The 20,912-nt window shown below is 41.6% G+C and overlaps 1 protein-coding gene across 5 annotated transcripts in view; it reads right to left on the bottom strand.

The window, feature by feature from the left end:
- Window positions 1-20,912, bottom strand: part of MAPKAP1 (MAPK associated protein 1) — an 82,983-nt gene that overhangs the window by 35,610 nt on the left and 26,461 nt on the right. For all 5 annotated transcript variants that reach the window (XM_015879414.2, XM_015879413.3, XM_015879415.3 and 2 more), the window contains exons 5-7: window positions 13,402-13,574; window positions 9,317-9,493; window positions 1,813-1,922 (exon numbers count right to left, since the gene is read on the bottom strand). In XM_015879414.2, coding sequence (XP_015734900.1) covers window positions 1,813-1,922; window positions 9,317-9,493; window positions 13,402-13,574 — 460 coding nt within the window. The remainder of the gene's footprint in view (window positions 1-1,812; window positions 1,923-9,316; window positions 9,494-13,401; window positions 13,575-20,912) is intronic.

Genomic DNA, 20,912 nt, shown 5'->3' with positions numbered 1-20,912 from the left:
AAAAAAATGGAAAGAAAGAAAGGAGAAAAGCAAGCAGGAAAGAAAGGAGGAAAGAAGGAGAGGAGGAGAGGAAGAGGAGGAGAGAAGGAAAGAAGAGAAAGAGGAAGGGAGGAAAGGAGGAAAGAAAGGACATTTATGCCAGTATGTTCCCTTGCAACAAAGGGTTTCTGACAAAAGCACCACAAAAGCAGTTTATATATTAGCTGAAGGAATAAATGACAGTTCCATTCCTTTTCTAAACGACCTAACAGAATAACAGAATAACAGCAAAAAGAAATTTCAAATGGACGAAGAATAACATCTGCTACACTAAGGGGGAAAGTAGTTTAAATACTAAGCTAAGTGAATCCTCCAGACATCTCCCTTTGGGGAAGAGAAATCTGACCCCGAGAAATAAATAAAAGTCACCCAAAAAGTGAACAAAAGAGGTGTTTGAAAATAACAGAACACCATTCATCGCAGCTAACGACTTGTTCATTATGAGTGATGATGGATAAAGACTTCTCACGCTGAGATGAAATCAAGATTTATATGCATTGTTTCCTCTCCCAACTTGTGGGAAGATCATCATCATTTAATTCTATCTCTGCGGCCAGTGATGGGCATCCAGAGAGCCGGTTATCAAACGGCGCAGTCAGCTGGCAAAAGCCGGGACGTGCAGTTGGCACATCTGGACGGAGCCGCCGCAGCAGAGGGTGAACAATGGCTCCTGGCCAGCAGCCAGAGCTGGCAGCCGTGCAGGGCTCAGCCCCCCCCCAGCACACAGCACTGCTCTGCGTGGGCTTTTTTCTTTCTTTTTTTTTTTTTTTTACGAGAATCAGATTTTCATTGCTTCATTCAATTGCTCTCCTCTGCCATTTTTTACAGCTCTTATCGTTCCCTTGGAATATGGCCTTGAGACAGCTCATCCGTGTCCTTCGCTGTGTTATCTCTTCTAACTTTTATTAAAACTTCAGCTTTCATCTGAAGATAGCTAATTAAATCCGTGACAGATTATAGACTCGTTTAAAAACTGCTCCAAACTACCACTTCCAAACAGAACGGGGTTTATTTTCTTTTCACGTGGTTAAAACTAAGGGTATACAAGGAGGTTTCATTCATTTACAAAGACAAGATCTGTATCTTTACCTAGTATATAGATAGGCTTATATTAAAGTTCCTTTGTTGCGTGACAAAGCTCAGTGCGATTTCTCACAGTAATTATTCCTTGCTGCTGGAAAGATCTCTCAGCCTTATACTTCTGAAGTATATGTACTAATATATATGTGAATACACATTTGTATCTGGGAATAGCACTGCTGTAAAACATAAATGCCAGTACTGTAAATTGTCCTTTTCTAAATGTTGGTATGTCTCAACTATGATAGCACTATTTTAACAACACTGTGGAAAGTCGTTTTTTCTCTAAAAGGAACAACTATTTATTTAAACGATGTAAACTCATATCAGGTAGAATTTTCTTACATAATTAGAAGTATAACAATTCTATCAAGGACTGGCCTTACTGTAACGCTTCCCATCATCTCAAGCTGCCATTGGCTGGACTTGAGCAGAAACAACTTTATTACTGCAAAGAAATACTTGCAGTAATGGATACACTGTTTTGCAGCAAACATTATGCAGTTCCTCCACTGCCTGCTTTCTGGCAGCATGTAGATCGCAGACCTGCGCACAGAACTGCTTCTGAGTGGTGCTGGAAATCACAATACCCACTGAAAAAATGGTGCACTTTTCACAACAGCTAAAAAGTGATATGAAATATCCTCAGGAAAAAAGCACTCTATCCTCTAAAATACACAATAAACAACCCACCTGAGCCTCTCTGCGATCCTTTCCTTCTCTTTAAGGCTTTTTGCAAGATATCTTTCATGGTGACCTTCATACTGTCCACCTGAATAAGTGAGAATCCATGAGCAGCATTTCTGCAAGACAGAGGTACAGACATTTTTACTAACACATCATCAGACAGATCTCTGCAATTCTTGTTTCTTTCAAGCAAAGTACTTTTTAGGAAAAGCAATGAACAGATCCGTGTTCTAAAAGTGAAGTGAAAAGGAGAAACCCAGAACACTTCCTCTGAAAGGCAGGGACAGAAAAGGAGAGAATGGATTAAGATTCAAGGTGTGCAAGGATTTTCCTAATTTATCTTTATTTTTGATCAATTTGTGTTCATCATTAGAAACGAAAAATGAGCAAATGTACACATGGAGCTCCTCCAGGACTCATTATTAAGTATTTCTTAGCGTTTTGCAGCGTATACCAGAGAAACAGTCTGCAATGTCATCTTCATATGTGTCCCAATGGCAGATGTAGCAAATCATTAAGTCGAAGTGGAAGAACAACACTCAGAGAAGTAACAGCAGCTTTTCAGCAATGTTAGTGCATCGCATTATTCTACATGCAACTTTTTGACATGTTTATGTAACCGTTGTGGCACAAAACCTGGGAGAAAGGCCCCTACCAGCAGGGCAGTATCCTGGCTGTGGCCCACACAGCTCCACACCTGGAAAGGCACAAAGCAGCACTTGGGTGGGCTATGGAAGATACCAACTGGCAGATACTGAAAGTGGCATCACCAGGGAAGAAGATGACAATATAATAGAAGAGCTACTGGATTAATGTATCAGTGGATTTTGCCCCTTAGACCTTATAGTCAATCTCTGCTCATGTCAGTAGATGTCACTGCAGACAGTTAGCACAGAAATTTGAGAGCTGCTTGGCACCCACAGGGAAAGATCTGCGCTGCACAGAAAAAAATTGTTTTGCAAAGCTATTTAGACAGGAGGAGGAACATTTTATCTGGCAACTGAGAATTCTAATCAGGGAGCGGAGCTCTCTGTGTGCATCACAGCTGGAGTATTTTAAAAGCAACTGGCAGTCAAAAGCAATCCAAGCAACACAATCGCATCATTAAAAACAAGAGCACATTAAATGTCACTTCCAGACACAAACACGGGGAACATGAGTTTCAGCTCCAATTGCTCCAGACGCATCCCCCCGTTCATGCCGAGACACGGACAGTGTGGGCAGCGAGAGCCCCCAGCACGCACCCATCCCTGCTCCCAGTCGCCCTGTCTGTGCATGCACTGCTCCTCTGCCCTTACAGACACCAGAGCTGCGAGCACACTGTCCCCCTGCACGCACTCCCAGCACAGCACAACAGGGTGGCTATGGGCCAACCTCTTCACGGGAGGCTTCACCCCAAGCAAAAGCTTGACTCCTTGGCCTGTGCCTTTGCCATCAGCACAGCATGGAGCCCTGGCTGCTGTTGGGCCCACTGGGAGCTGTGCAGCCGCAGCCTGGCCCCCTCCCCAGCTGCAATATCACCAGGATTTCATTCTCTTTGTTCCCAGAGAAATGAAACTGCCTAACAGCCCCAAACGGGCGCTCTCTGGACCATTTGTAACTCTTACACATCTCCAAATCAGCATACCCAAGCTCCTCACACACCTCCTTTCTTCCTTCCTTCTTATCTTCCCCCGTTCTTCAGCTGTGTGTTTTTTAACACGGTGATGAGCACACTGTTTTGCATGAGAGTACCATCGATTTCCACAGCTGTGAGAGTTCAGCCCTATAGCCTCAAGGTTCAGAAGCTCTGGCTGACGCCATACAGTAAGCAGAGACCTTCCCAACCTTTCTTTGTTGATAGGCAAATCTGTCCTCAGCCTGGTACCTTGAACTGCCAGATGCCTGTGAGCTGGGCTGCACCAGATGCCTTCTGACCCCCCTGGCAGTCAGTGCCCTGGCCCACAGCCTCACCTGGCACCACACCGGCTTCTGGGCTGAGTTCAGTGGGTTGTTTAAAGTGGAAATTTTCCATAGAACCACACTGTCCTTACAATAAGGAAGCTACCCCTTCCATTTATTTCAAGACATGGTGTTTATCTCCAAGCACGGGAAGCGCCCAAAGGCACACAGAGAGAAAGGCACTTGTGCTGCCAGGCAACTCATAGGATGCCTTGCAGCACCACAAGGTTTCCAGAGCACTGAAACCAAAATGCGGGAAAACAAACCAAAATACTGCAGAAAAAAAAAAAGAACAAAGGCAAAGAATGCCTTCCAAAAGGAGCAAAATCCTACTTTTTCTTTTTCTCCTTCAGTAGGAAATGCTTTTGCACTGAGGTTTCCCAGAAGCAGCCGGGTGAGCTCCCATGCCACAGATCTACCTGGTTCCGGTGAGCTGAAGCACTGCTGGACCACATCAGGCTGTACACTGAGACAGATCTGGAACCTCCCAGAAACGGAGAACTGTCTTTCAGCTCCTGACACTTGAGCTGTTAAGGAGCACAGGCCGGTGTTGGTCCTCTCGCATTTCAGAGCATCCCGACTCAGTCAATTCTTTCTATTGAGCAGCTGGCCTGAGAACTGTCAGCCTGATTTTCCTGACACTCTATTACTAAATCATGCCTGAGCCCTGGCCATTCTTTGTCTCAGAAGCTGGATCTCATCCCAGAACGTTCTTTAAAAGTTTATTTTACCGATCAAAGCAAAATAAGAAAAACCTCTGTGTTTTACTATATTTAGTGTGCTGTCCAGTAAGTGAGACTTTGGCAAGAGCAATGAAATGTAAAGCGCACTCCACATTCGTAAACTTTTGGATATTTGCTCTGGAGCACAGCCAGCAGTGTTAGAACTGCCAGGCAGAGTTCAGATCACCGTTTCTCCCCTCCTTCACTCCAGTTCAACAAGCAGGACACACTCTTCCCCCTCACAGCACAGCCTGGGGGCTGATGGTTGCTCAGCACCCCTGGGTCGGTGTCAGCCCTTGCCTTGTGCTGCAGCCCCACTGCCCCTCTGCTCTAGAACATCAGCAGCCCACGGCAACACACCCACACGAGCTGCTCTGGAGGAAGCACATCCTTGTGCACCATGCCAGCCTTGTCCCGCTCTGCAACAATGGTGTGCACGACTGTCCTCACCCAACCTAACTCCAGCATTTCCTTAATTACCATTATAAATTGCATATGTTGTAGCTTATTCTGTTCAACGCTGCATGCTAGGAAGCAGAACAGAAAAGCAGATGCCATTCTACCAATTAAAATTGCTCTTTACAAATTAGAAGCCAAAGAGACTCCTTAGCTTGTATTTTCTGTCATTTTGCACAAACATACCTGGGTGACAAGGTTAAATCAAGCAAAGGAAATCCCTGGCACTTATCATCCACAGGCATTACTGATAAATCGTGCAGTGGAGGAATAAAGGATTACCTTCTGTATTTTTTCATTACACTTTTCTTTTGTTACAGAATACATAAATCCATTGTGGCACAATGTAATATGTATCATCGTGCTACACCTGTGGACGTTTCATAACGGCTGCCATGTCTGTGCAGTCAGGAATGATAAGTGAACCACCCGTGAATGTTAATGATAGTGATCATTCTGCGGTAACTTGGCTTTCCATCTTCTTTTACAGCCTGAGAGCTGGAGCCAGGGTGGCAAGGTTCAGGAGAGGAAAAAGAAAACAAGAGGAGAGGCAGTGGCTGCAGCAGGCGCTGCTTGGAGAGGCAGCAGCAAGGCCTCTCTGTGGGCCTGGATGGTGCAAAAAAAAGAAAGAAATACCTTTTTGACGATGAAAGGCTTCTGGTCTGAATGAGAAGCAAACTCTTCCAAAAGCTCTTTCCAATCAGTTTTCTTTTCTTTTTCTCGTTTTTTTTTTTTTTTTTTTTTTTTAATTTTTTTTATTTTTTTATTTTTATTTTTTATTTTATTTTATTTTAAATTCTGAATCAGAATTTAGAGCACTTAAAGCTTGCATGGCCGGCATGGCTGAAAGCGTCCAGGAATGATGAGTAATGATCTCAACTTGAGCATCGTGGAGTCCAAGTTAAGACTAAAAATCCCAGCTGATGTAACGTGCTTAACTTAAGCTGGGTAATTTTGAAGATAAAGTACACAGTGAAATGAACCTGAGTGACTATGCCAGTCGCAGGTTTAATTCTGAGCCTAAATGATTTTGCCACTGTGGATCTAAGGTTAGCCTTGCATAGCCCTGTGCTTTTGAGTTTAATAGGCGTTTTGACACTACATAAGACACGTTAGCTTCCTCCAGCACCTTCCTCAGGGCACCCTACCCCTCCCCATTTGCTTGCCTGTGGCCCCATCCTCTTCACTTCACACCTATGTTAACTTTCTTAAATTTGCATTTCATGAATATTCTAAAATACATTTTGCCAACTACCTACACCCAGGTGAAAACCAGTAAGAGGCTTCTTCTGGGGAACACTTCTATAAGCTAAGTTACAGACATTTCAAAGCTTGAAACTGAATCTGTAAATGTACTACGAAAGCCTGGTATTTTTCAAATGTTTCACACCTTAATCTATCAGCTATAACAGTGGTACTGCTATGAAAAAATATATATAAAATAGTCAAAGCAACTTAAACGTAATATTAAAACAGAAAAAGGCACTGCAGAGCAAAGGAACCGCATGCCAAATTCCATCGATGTGCCAACTGGCAGCTGAGTTACAACTCCTAGAAACACCATTAGATACTGTACGTCAAGTCGTGATAATAAAATTTCCAAGGAAAAAGCCCTAAATGGTAGTACAGATTTATTTTAAGCTACCTTCGTTCAAAGTCTTTCAGGTATTACTTCATCATCTCAAGGAGTCTGCATTTACATGAATGCGGTGCTTTGTTTGACTCCTTCTGACAAACCATATTCGACATCAAAGAGGATTGTTTGAGAATGCCATGTTTGACATTGGACAAAGTACTCCTTCCCACAACAGACATTTTCCAAAAGCATAACTCGCTAGACTAATGGGCAGTTAGGAGCCAGAATGACTGCCCTCCGTCTTCTCCTTGTGTAACTTTGCCAGAGTCCTTGGAACTTGCCAAATTCGGTCATGCCTGCTTAGCTTGCTCGACTGATTGTGCCAGAAAAGAAAATAAGACACAGATGTATTTGAGCTCTTTGAGATGCCAGTAAGAGAGACAGCTAATGGCTTCATTTCGACCCTCCCCTACCAGCTGGGCACAGGTGGGGGGATAATGAGGTCCCTCTCCCTAATCAAACTCAATTATTTACTACTCTATATAACCACAAAGACATTCAAATTCAGCTCAGAATATAAAACGCACTGTGGGCTACTTCCAACCACTGCCACTGGGTATTTATAACTAACTCAAGTGACTACGAGTTTGCCTTGGCAGGAGTTTAAGTGTATAAAGTTCTGCACACTGTTTCTGCTCAAATATGTCCTGCTGAAACGAGGTCCCTGGTGAGGTTCCATGACTGTCAGCTCAGAGACTGCACAACATCTGAGAATACATCCAACATGCAGGATGGGTGAGATCTGAAATCAAACCTATGCTTCATTAGGAAGCTTCTCAGAGGCATCAAGTTTTTGCAGCAGCGATTCAATATTAATAAACATTACAAGTCTTACGCCTGACAAGGCAGCTGCTGAAATACTTTAGAATAAGGAAGGGACAAAAAAGATGCAAAGTATAAAAACAGAACTACACACACTGGTTTGATGAAAGAGAAGGAAAGTAGGAAGATGTAGAATTTACATCCCTATAACAATGAGATGGTCCGTGCATTTAAACTCACAGTACTAACAATCTTTTGATCAAGTAGTTCTCTATTCTAGGAGACAGACTAAAAATTCTAACAGTAATCTAACTATGTTAACCACGTACAGGAGTACAAGCAATTCTGAGTTAACACATGGGCACAAGAAATCTCTCAGAAAAGCACCTTTACTTACAATGTAGTTACACTATTTCTGATCTGCAGGACATTCCGAGCCAGCGCACAGAGGACTCACGAGAGCATACATCATGTCAAAATTTCACATTCCTTTTGCAAGCTTTGCAGCTGGACCTTAGCCCTGCTACCAACACCACTCACAGAACTGGATCCTTATGCAAACTGAATGCCCTGCTCCTCTATGAGCAAGGAAGGGATGTGAAATAAAAACAGGCTGAGGAAGAAAAAAGGTTATTTTCTAACACTCAGGCAAATAGTCTACTAAGTGAGACATATTCATAGTAAATTTGCTTTCTCTTTGCTTTAGTACTCCCACAGTTCACAGGCTGGAGTCACACCACATTTCAGAGCAGTGAAGATGTAACTCACGAGATTTTTAAAGGCCCAGGAAGATTTAATTTTTCTAAGAAGAGACAACCAAACCCTGGAGCTCTTTACGACACTCTGAGTCTCTGAGATTTTCACACTGCTCTGCCACATCCAGCACCATTCAGCCTTATGGCTGCTTCTGCTCGTGCAGCTGCTGCAGGTCAGTCCCACGCATTTTTCTGGAGCTACCTAACAAGCACCTCTTAACTTGCTGTGCTGTTTTTTGTAACAGCTGCACCAACGCTGGAAGTTAAGAGGCAGCAGACACATTTGTGCATAAAGGAAAATGGAGAACCACATTTGCGCAGTCACCTTTGGGCCTGCTTAAAACAGACCTGTAAACATTAAAAAAGGAATTGAAAAACCTCTTGTTAAAATCAGCAAGCAGCTCTTTGTATTTCACTACAGTACTTCGCAAAACAGCAAATAAAAATATTACTTAAAGGATGACTTGTCAGAAAAAAATCAATAGCAATCAAATTCATGGCAGTAGCATTGGCTCTGGAGAAAGGCATGTAGAAAGAGATTCCCTCTTTCCGATAAAACATCCAGCATTCCTCAGTCAGATGGAAGAAATTAAACCCTGCAGTTCCAAACAGAGGAGCCATTGCCTGCACAATCTGGAGGACTTGCAGAGTGACTGGCAAGACTGCTCCAGCTCTTCCATGCATCAGCTTCTACACTGCTGCACCCAGTTCAGCAGGGCTGAATACGTTTACCTTGAATAAACTATCTGTAAATAGTGGTGACAGTGAATTTTCTTTTTCAGGGAGGTCTTGCAGTGGAAGTGCACGAGCATTTAGTGGAAGTGAATGAGCATTTGGGAAATACGTGCGGAATTTCTGCAAATTTCTTTCCATTTGAATGTCTCTAAGAAACACTTTCATTTTCATTTCAAGAGATCCAAGCATTAAAGACTTTTCCACCTAAGATGTGGCCGATGTTACCAGTGATTTGGTGAAATAACTATGTCCGAGTTTAAAAACAGAGTGCAATAGTTCCACGTTCTCCACACTGACCACAGACAGAAGGGCTCACTGAGCTCTCTGCAAACTCAGCCCACCACCACAGGCACACTGCCCATTGCCACCAGCCCTGCTTCCCCGCACCCGCCCACTGTAGCACACCTCCAGAGGGCTGTAGATACATGGCCTGCTCAGTTCAGATAAAGAAAAATAGGGAAGAAAAGCTGTACCGTGGTTGTATGGTTCACATCCATACTCACATTCGGACAAAGAGTGACTGTTTTGCTGCCAGGCCGGGAGAAGAGTACTTTTCAACCAACGCCAGAGTGCTGAAGCCAAACTTGTGAATGGGTTCGTTGGAATCCAAGGGTGGGAAATCTGTGTCAACCTCACCATCATCCTCAGCAATATGGAGGCAGTAGGCACTGACGTTGTCGCTGAAACAAAGCAGAAAATGGGTCTGTTTGGGAAGGAAGCTACATGACCAGTTCAGCACATCATTGTCAGTTGATCTAATAAGCACCCGCACTTCATACAGAAGGAATATACTTAAAAGCCACTGACGGCACACAGGTACATACACCCCAAGGTATTTTGGTACTACAGAGTAAGGCGACAAGTCTCACTCCATCACTGATAGAACTGCAAACAGGAGCAACAGGGACTGAACTCCAAGGTCAGGAAGTGTTTCACGACTTCATAAAGCTGGAGGTAATACTCCCCACTTGTGAAAATTAATTATATGGCTGTTAAACATTAGCATTAAAGACAAGCAGTGTCTCCCTGTCTCACTCGTATCAAGTAACTGCAATATGAATTACTGAACATGCCCTGGAAAAGCAGGGAGCACTCCCAGGATTGTTAACAGTGGAGTAAACAATAGTTAAACAATAGTTAAGAAATAAACTGCAGGAGAAGTAAAACTCAATACAGTAACGGTGATAGTAGAAAAGCTGCCACTTCCAGATAACCACAGCTCCCAGCAACTAAAAGCAGTTACAAATAAGTACAAACTAACAAGCAAGAGCCAAGTAATACCAGTTTTACACAGAAACATCATGAGGAAAAAATAAAATATAAGCCTCTTTCCTTTCTACATACTAAATTCCACAGGAAAACAACCAAGTTTGAACACCAAATATAGATTTCATTACTAGGAATATCTGGTTAACACTGCCTCAAAAGTTCATATTTAAATTGGAGCTGAAGTTAAGTATCCTCTTACAAAGCTGCCAGCATTAAGGCATTTTGCGTAGCATTAAAGTACTGAATGTTCACGTGGCAATATGTTTCTAAACTCTGCAGTTTAAATTTGGAGTTTTAATTGCATGATTGATGCTTACATTAATTAATTGCAAAGTGTATGCTAATTGTTTAATTGGTCGCTTGATCTATATAGATCATTTTTTGAATTAAATGAGTTGATTTACAAAGTTTATTGATTGGATGTGACAATGAATTATTTCGCTGACTACCTGATTTGCAATTTTCTCAATTAATTCACAAACCTTTGGTTGCAACTGTGCTTTATTGGGAGCGCTCAGTCCAGGTGATCTATAAGCACCTTGTCACGGCTAAGACATTTATTACATGAAACAGGTAACAAGGATGTGATACTACTAATGTGTGCTGTACTTTTGCTTACAGAAAGGTAGTCCAGCAATGTTTGTCACTGTGAATCCTGAAAGTCATGCAATACTATTAAAAAAACTTCCATGAGGCTCTGGACTGCTCTGAAGAACCAACACTGCTGCAGAATTAATTTTTAACTACAAGAGCATTTAAGTGAATTTTTGGAAACTGATGAAAGTTGGCACCAGTGACAGAATTCATACAGCAGTAGCACTATGAAATAAACAGAGGAAGCATATCCAGGTGGGAGATGGCGTGCCTCTCATTGCTGCAAATCTTTTGAGGAACAAGAGAAGCGGAAGAGGTTGTGAGTAACAGATGCAGCTGATCCTTCCTACATTGTGAGAATCACCTGGTGTGATTTTCAGGTCCTTCTCTGATTCTATTTGGATTTCTAGAAACACAAACACCATCCAGATCAACATAACTTCAAAGCTACCCATCGTTATGAGACCCTGCAGCCTGAACAGCCCCCCTCTGCCTGCCTTCCCACAGCTGCGATCTGGGCCTTACACTGCTTATTTCCTAACCTATTTGCTTGACAGAATTCTTCTCTGTGCAGCCTGATGTGCACTTAAAGCTCTGTATAAATCAAGCTAACATTTTCATTTGGTACTTGATCCATTTGCATAATTCTCATTAAATCCAAAGGGACATACAGCCATGCAAGCAGCAAACGATGCTCAGTGTGGCCTCAAAGCGATCCAAGTGCCAAAAAAGGTGGTGGTGAAACCAACTTATCTTCCACCAATTATACTGAAAATACATAATGTCTGTTACATCTCATAAATTTAGGGGGTTACAGATGCCTTCGGATATGGAGTACATTCCTGAACATTAACACAGATTGAATCACAACTTTGAGATCTACTTATTCTGATGAGAATTCATCTACAGTCAAATCAATCCTTGCTAAAAGACAGGGCAGTCAGCAATGCTCAACAACCAACCAACCAACCAAACCAAAGATGGAAAAAATGATGAAGACAAGAGAAATAATTAACAGCTACACCAGAAAAGCGTCTTGGAATCTGGAGGCTCTACCCCTGTCTCAGAGCATTTGCATCTAGATTCTCAATGACTGCTGCCAGACCGTCTTGAGGAACTCATGACTGTACTTATTTTATTTTACTATTTCCATCCTGAGATTTGATTACATCAGACAGCCTCCCTGATGACAATCACTCTCTGACACATCATAACACCTTATCCTTCAAGGCAGACACACTGAAATCCATTTTGCTGGGGGCAATTGTGTTTCATGCAATGCTACTCATTGGCATTGTTCCACTTGAAGTAAGCTGTGCTCCTGAAAAATACGTGTGCCCGAAGATTGATATTAGCAGTATCTTAGCAATTAAAAAATAAACTAATCATACACAGGGGATGTTACTGAATTTAAGATATAATGAGCAGAAATTAACAGCAAATGAAATGGCACCATCTGTAAATAATTGTGTATTTCTTCTCCACTTAAAAATAAAAAAAATTAAAAAAAAAAAGGAGGCCAAACTGAAGAGCTTACCCTCCAAAACACCCCATATGTCCATTCAGAATCGCTAAGAAAGGCCCTACTTCCAAGGCAACAATATCAATGAAACTGTTTCCTAGAGGTTGCTTTCCTGTGTTGCCCTATTTCTACTAACTGGAGATGAACTGAATCTCAGGATCCGACAGGAGGGCAGTTCAAGAGACTTCTCAACATGTTCCCTTTCCAATTACAACTGTGCTACAGCAGAAGAGAGAACCACTGAGTTCTCAAATACTTCTAACTTCCTGAAAGAGCAGAACAGGATTCCAAAGGGATAACATTCATCAAACGTTCCAGGAAAAATGAAAATGCAAAATATTGCCAGTTTACATCACTTATCAATCCAAACGGTCGCTCTTCTTGGCACCTCAGACGTTACCTACTAATAGCTTTTGCCAATAACTCTGTAATAAACTGTCTTAAGGGGCTTTTTACACTCTATGACCCAGCAAAAAAAAAAAAAAAAAAAAAAAAAGTAGTATTTCCTTGTATATTACAGAACTGTTCTAAAAACAAAGATACTGGGAGGAGTAGAACCTGCTTCACACCCTCCTTATCCAATGGCCATGATGAACTAACAGAACCTGCTCAACAGTCTTAGTTCTCCATCACGACAAATTAAAACCATTATTTAGTCACAAAAACAAATAAAAATCAGGGGCATAGTGTATTGCAATGAAGAGGTGGTGAGCAGTGATTATCAGAGATTCTCCATGAATCTAAAGGAGTCCTCAGTGAGAGGAAACAGAGGAAGAACATGGGTACCTTCTCTCAAAACAAACAAAAGGAGGGAATTACAGAGGAGTTCTACATCTCATTTGTCACTCTTGTGATCTTAGCCACTAAGAACAGTATAAAAAATAGATGGGACATAGAACATGCCTCCACGATGCCAGAAGAGATAGGTTTTATATTACTTTTACATAGAACATTTTGAAATTATGATTCATTTACGGCTCCTTGGTTTCATACGCTTATCACTATACAGTGCTCAGTAGTTTAACTGAAAGAGAAATGGATATAGATGTACGTGTATTTCTCAAAAGGAAATACAGACAAATGTGTAGGTGGTTTCTCTAAGATTTATCTACAAGAATATTGACATGAAAATTTATTTTGTTATGCAAAAATGCTGCAGAGAAGAAAATTAGAGATCAAGAGGTAGTAAAGAAAGAACATTACTTCAGTTTTGGTTCCCGTCCCTCACTTGTATATTGCCAGCATATTAGTCCAATCAGGTCATGCACCTTGGCATTTGCTATCGTCACAACTGTCATGGGCTGCAGTTTGTCTTGGTTTGCATGCAGTGGGAGGTAGACATCAATTTTTTTGGTTGCCGTGGTACCAACATGGCCCTGTTGAGAAAATACATTTCATTAGAATGTATAAAGAGAAAGTATGACAGAGCTAGTACAAAATCTGGTATGGGTAGAGTTCTCCTCACTAATAAGAGCAAAATACTCTGCAATGACTTAAAATTGAAAGAAGTTTGAATACTTAGGTTCTAATTCACTCACTGCTGTTTAATGTATCTGCAGGAGCGATACCAAAGATTTCTATAAGATTGGCTGATTTCTATAAGAAGTCTGAACTTCACTGCAAGTTTCCACATTCTCACAGGAAATAAGAGAAAAAAGATAACCACCCACAGAAACTACCAGGCCTGCCTGCAGATACAACTGAACAAGACATGAACCTGCTGCTCCGAGGCGCAAGCAGCCGAGCAGCAGCAGCTGGGAGCAGCACAGACACGGTGCCCACAGGTGGACCGGCAGCACAGACCTGCTGCAAAGCTGCACTGTGAGTGCTGCTAAGAACCAAACGATGCTTGGCCTTGCTTTGCCCAGAGAACCAATGACACCTACAGCTGAAATCTTTTAAACAGACAAAAGGCTGCACATTCTGACACCCCTGTGGAAAACGACCCCCGGTGTAACTGTACGTCTCCATCTGCACACACACGGGCCTTGAGAGAAGAAAATATTAGAATTATACACCAGGAGTATTAAGTAACCGAATAAATGGATCCCAAACTGTAAATCTACAATAAGAGTATGGAACAGGGAGTTAAGTGCCACGTGCTTATTTAAATATATTGTTAAAAACCATTTGATCCCTCAGCGTGATTATAAATTAAGAGAAATAATAGGAATTTAAGGATTAGAGTTATTCTTACTAGCACAGCTGAAAGTATTAATTAAATCCACTCAAATATAATTGCTGTTTTATTTTAATAAAGCATTTTTGTAGGGTGGTGACCTCCCCTTCCCATGTGGTTCAGGTACAGAAGAAACTCAGTTTACTCATTTAAAAGAATGCATCAGGCTTTGCCCCATCTTCTGCGGGAGTCACCCAGCTGCTACGTCACACATATTTCTATACATTAAAAGTGCAATCGCCGTGAGAGAATACTGAATACTGAGAATACTGAAGCCTGAGATTTAGAGGCCGGTTAGACTTTCTATTAATAATGAGAGCATTCTGTGTCACATTAGGTAAGAAAAATCAGCAAGGCCTATAAACACATGGGTCATGTCTTGGACTGATCAATCACTAAGTCAAAGGGCTGGGAGGAAATCTCTATTACAGACGGATGTGTTTTATTACAAATTGATTATATTTGTTCTGAAACAGCCTTAGAAGTCCAAAGCACCAGGTAACCATTCACAGGGCTGAATGAATCCATACTTAGTCTGATCCTGCAAAATATTAATTGTGCAGAAAGTCCCACAGAGCTCAATTACCACCTGTGCCACACTTCTCAGGTCCAGCTTGGCAGGCAGAGGGGAGCAGGCTGTTGGATTCAGTGGTAAAGAACCAAAGATCTGGTCACAACGGATTCAACCCCTAATAACGTGTGGGGTTTATACTCTGCTCATAGTTACTTCTGGAGGAGAGACCGTTCAGAACCTGATTACGGACACTCCTAGAAGCATAACTATGTTTTTTTCTCCCAACTAAAAATAGTATTCTAATGTAAATGGCTGAGGAGACCCAGAAGATGAAGTGCGATTACCTATACTCAAAAAGGCAGCAGCAAACTTTATTAATAGATCCTGTATAAAATTCAATGGAAAATCTATTCAGGGCCAAGGGCCTTACTATTTGGAGTTTCCTTAATAGCTTCCAATAAATCTGGGAAGCATAAAGGGGCCGTTAAATTAACATTTTCCTGATCTGTCACCTGTGGCACAGTTAATTTGTCAAAAAATTCTTTTAGCTTGTCACTGGACACTGCATATTCTGACAAATGAAGTCTGGAATAAAATTGACAAAATATCTCGTTAATTTTGTAGGAAATCAGAAATCTGATTCCATTAAGCTTTTATTGTTAGCAACGTTACATTCCACCAGTCCTTTAAAGAAGCCAAGAGTAACTGAATGCACACAGAACACATACGAATCACAGAAAATTCTCTTACTATTATCATTAATAGATTCTCCAATGACTACCTACCACTTTAATTCTGATCTTCAGACAGTTTTAGCTTGCATTACCCATAACATCTTCAGCTCACCACCCCAAGCAGGAAGAACGCTTTACCATCCACCACATGGCACAGCAATTCATGTGGACACACAGCCCTGAGGACAAACGTGTGTGGGTACCACCTTCTGTCGCTGCTAACACACCTAACACACTGTGCACACACGCGTTTCCCTTTGCTCCCTGCCTGCAGAGCTCTCCATGCACTGCCAGCACCCCTGAGCACTGCTGTCCTGGCTGTTGCTGGACACGAGCTGCAGTTATGCCCATTATTTGCAGTGCCTGAAAAGTATCATCTTCAGAATTCACAGATTTTGTTTTCTTCTTTTTATTACTTTAATTAGCAGATTGATGCATATATTTTGCACTTTGACAACTAAACACGAAAGCAGCAGCAGCTACAGTAAGCTGAGGAGAATTATGGTCATTAATAAATAAACTTTTGAAAGAAGATAACAGTAGTGGTATTTGTTGGGCTAATTAGAAGAAGCTAAGTGACACTGCAGCACACATGCAAGTTTCTGCTTCCAGACATGAGAGTGAAGAATATGATAGGTAACCCAAACCATGAATTTTAATAGGATTTCTGTCTGTATTTGTAAAATGTAATGTTTAATTACATTAATAGTGGATACAGTTACAAGGGGAAACCACAGAATGACCTTCATTGGCTTAGAATGTCTAAATTTCTAAAACTACAGTTTTAGAAATATCTGACAATAAAACATGTTCTGTAAGCAAATACGCTTGGAGTATGAACAGAAAACTGGAACGAAAGACACTTTAAACTACCAATTCCTCAAACATGGAAGTCTTTATAAGACTTAAACTTCTGGTTACAATCCCTGAGAAAGCACAAACCTCCCCCCACACCAGGTGCCCTACAGCCGAACGGGTCACTGTGAGCCCTGATGTTACTGCAGCTCATCGGGCAGACGTCCCTCACAAGGACAACTCATCCTCAACACACTTCTGAAGCGCCCGCTTGGCAGGCAGGTCATGAAAGCCATTGAGAAAAGTCTGACTGCTGCGCCCTTCTCACTTCTGAGCTGTTTTGCTGCACATCACAGTAGAAAATTAAAACAAAGTCCATAAACATTTCCTAGAGAAGAGTGATTAATTTTCAGCAATAATAATTTACTGCATCTTCCCGTACAATAGAGTTCTGTGACTAAATGTTATATCACTTTAAGATGAGATGTTCTAATGATATAATGCAAAGATTTTACTGAATCATTATTTAGTGGGAGTCATAAAAACCTCCAAAAATTAATCTTTCATGCACATCTAGCTTATCCAAAGTTAGCATTTAATTAGATGGCCTTGGCACAAATGAGCTTACTACTTTATTTGCTCAATCAGTATACGTCTCTTCAGTAATTATAATTAATTCCAGTCATTGACTCACCTCCCAGCAAACAGTGCTGAACATTACACAAAATGGAAACAAATGCTTTTCCTTCTACAAACGTACAATTTCTTTTTGCTTTCAAACCAAGAGGAACGTCCGTGCTTTAGATGACAGGAGAGGAAGTTTGCTTTACATTCCTACACATCACTTGCTCAAATACGTGTTTCAACAACAGAGAGGAAAAACACGAAGGGGAACGTTAATGTGAGTGAACATATTTCAAATACGACTAAAGGTTCTAACAGATCAGAGCACAGATGCTTATGGCAATATAAAAGAATATATTTTTCCAAGATGACTACTGAAAATCTACATTTTTTTAACCTCTTAAAACTCGACTATTTAAATTATTTCCTCATCCAAAATAAGTGGGAATCAAACAGCCATACTCACTCTATATGAATTGTTTTTCAGGGATGGGGTAGACAGTAAAGCTCACCTAAAAAAACCTGATTTATTTATATATATATATACATACATATATATATATATATATATATATTTGTCAGTGACCAAGAATCTCAAAAGCTTTCAGTAAGAACGTGGCAGAAACCCTCACGCTGTAGTGCAGGCTGACACTACCAGCATATGGCTCAGAGAGAGCACACTGGCAGCAAAACAGGATGATGGATGTGCTTAGCAGCCCCAATATCTGAGAGCCACACTACATGGGAATGAAAGGGAGCTGCTACTAGTAGATTTTGGTGCGGTCAGTGAAGCAGCATCTAACATAATATGATGGTTAATTATTTAAAATAGAGTCTGTTCATTTCATTCGCAGAGATTCATAGCAGAACGGGAGAATAAACACGTTCAGTTGCAGACTGGAACACTCCCAGGCATAACCCTGTGCCTGTATGAAAATACAGGGCACTTCTAGTCCTGTCACTCTGCAACGCAGCACACTGTGCGCTACTACGGGAAAATCAGAGTTCCATTTATTTCACTGGGTGGTTAACCATTATGGGTAATTTTCTTTACTAGAGTAATCACACGATTACTTCTCTTTTTCTTAAGTCATTTATGGAGAATGCCATTGCTGAGGCCACCAGCACAGCACACTGCTCTGCTATGGCAGCACCCGCAGCTCGGAAGTGGCCCTTCCAGGTCAGCCCTCCCCAAGGTGTGGCTCTCCCTTCTCCCAGCTGCACCGCAGCCTTTGCAGACAGCAATGTAAAATTCCATTAACGTTGTTAAATACTTAATTTATCTTATTTGCGCTGCCACTATTCATAAAAATTTTAACCCGGTAATTTCCTGTTATACAAAGCATAACAAAGTATGAATATTTAACTACGAGGTAAATAACGCTTTTTTAGTCTAAATTGTTGACTTCACTTAGCATGTCTGCTTTGTAGAGCATCGCACTATTTTTCAATTAAAGGTCCAGATGTTTCAAAGGCTCCAGTAGGCAGCAGCAGTTATGAGAAATGCTTTATCTGCATTGCAACGATTGCTACAACATCAGCTCCAGGCTGCGTTCACATACTCATGTTTTATTCCAGCCCCCCTCCTAACATACCAGTTAATTATACAACACACAGCTGAGAAACATAACCTCCAGAGCTGGACAGTTTCCTTCCATGCTTCTACCTGAACCATTTTTTATACGCACCTCAAAACTATGATTTACATATAAAGTCATTTAATCAAATTTCCAAAATTACTGCCTGCTCTTTCCTGGCATTCACTCCCACAATTAATAAATCTACGCGAGTCTTGAGCGAGGAATAATACATATAATTCTTGTAACAGCATATTTCAATCATGTTAACATGTATTCATTTACGTGACTCACCTTAAATTAAAATCGTTTTATTCAAAGTGCTATGGATATAATTTCTTGTTATTACGTGGTTTTTTATTTTTCCTGACAAATTCTGTTTGAAACGGAGGGGAAAATCTATAGTCCCCTTTACAGCCCAGGCTTCAATTACTTTCACCGAGGTATCATTTTCAGGACAAATGGATCCAGTCCATCTTTAATCCTGCCACACTCAGCGGCATTTTGCCAGCAAGGAAAGCAGCTCCTGTGCAGCAGGTCAGCACAACCCCTGCAGCATCACTGGAGTTAAACACGGCGCTTGGAGCTGCCTTTCTCCTGAGCTCTGTGCCAGCAGGGCTGGTGCGCACCGATCCACAGCCAGCTCCAGCACTTCTGCTGAAGAATGGAAACACGTTCTCAGATTTATCAAAATACAATTGCCACGGCTGCAACAGATACGCATTCATTACCAGCAACTCCTTGGTTTCTGTGCACTGAAGAAAAGGAATGGCCTACTTTAGGAGAATTATTTACATTTTACTTGGCGATATGCATTACAGTTTAATATGGAGGAACGGAGATATTCTCTGTAATAACAAAATGCAACAAAAACTTTTAATTAAAATCACACCATAAACATTATTTGTATGTTAAAGAATACGCCGTGAGATTTTAATGAAGAGATGCTATTCAAAAGATAAATGTTTCTACAAATATTCAATCTTTAAACAGATCAGACTCTAATCCTATGCTTCTGTTGCACAAAGCAGACAGCTTAAGTTCCTCGAGGACATTTGCCAACCTTAGGTGGAACATTTTTAATACATCACCGTGTCACTTTTTAATGTGCCACAATCTATTAACCACATGGCAAACTAACAGGGATTTTTAAAATATGGGTTTTATAGCTTTGTGCTGGTGATTAATTAAATAAATAGCCAGCGTTTCACAAATCATTCCTCTAATTAGTCTAAAGCAGACACTTTGCATTCACCGGCATTATTGCCATCTGAAGCTCACAGAAGGGCAGTAGCGTCACGCCGCCGAGCCCGAGCACTCCTGAGCACACCGGCACCGCCACCGGGCTGGCAGCACACCGCAGCCCGAGGCAGAGGTCCGACCGTCACAGGTGCTGCAGTCAGCTGGAACTTGACTCCAGCTGCTTGGAAAAGATGTTCTGTTTAATTATTCTCCCTCGTACTGAAGGAAGCGATCGAGGTAACAAAGAAAATGGAGCTGTATCTGAAATTTGACCTAACGTCACAAAGTCACATCTCGCAGAAAAGGGACAAATATTCAGGGCAGATGCTAGAAAAAACGGTGAGCTAAAAAATAACAGTTTCTGTCAAAACATTTCAAAGTCGAGGCTGCAACTAATTACATCCAGCCCATTCCAAGAAATCAAGCCAGGCTTATCATTAAAATGACTCAATTATTCTTAGAAAGAAAATCATCTGTAAAACAGCCGGAAATCTCCTTGTTTTTGCCGTGTGTATCTGGATAGAACATTTCCTCCTGCGCCCAAATTAAACTCCTCTTAGTTGATGTGCTCAAGCTTTACCACAGGCCCTTCTCCAACTATTACTAACTAGGATTTTCTATCCTGGAAGGCTTTCCTATGGAAATATGCAGAGCAGCATTTAATGACATTACCACAACGCCTTTTTCCCCCTCAGTTCAAAATCCACTGCAGACACTGAAGGTGACAAAGCAATGGGGCTGCTCAGGAAGGTGGGATCTTATTTCCTCCATGCATTTTTCCTCAGCATCAGCACTGTGTGCACAGCAGGCCCAATGGGTGCATGCAGCCCTGGGGCCTGCAGTACTGCCCCTAGGCTGAGCAGTGGGTGCAGGGCTATGGCACAGTGCACCCACCATGGGTCACCTCTGCTTGCTACGAGAGCAAAAAGTCATGAGACTAAGCAGCATGGCCTTCAGAAAATGATCTATGATAAACAGTCCTAGGGCTGGACTGCACCAAAAAGAATTACACTGAATGTGACTCGGTTACACGACTTGTCAGTGAAGTG

This window comes from Coturnix japonica, chromosome 21 (genome assembly GCF_054131305.1).
Source record: "Coturnix japonica strain WE chromosome 21, WE-NBRP24, whole genome shotgun sequence".
NCBI classification, from domain to species: Eukaryota; Metazoa; Chordata; class Aves; order Galliformes; family Phasianidae; genus Coturnix; species Coturnix japonica.
Note: the sequence above shows the minus strand (reverse complement) of the source record. Positions and strands in the feature narration are given on the sequence as shown.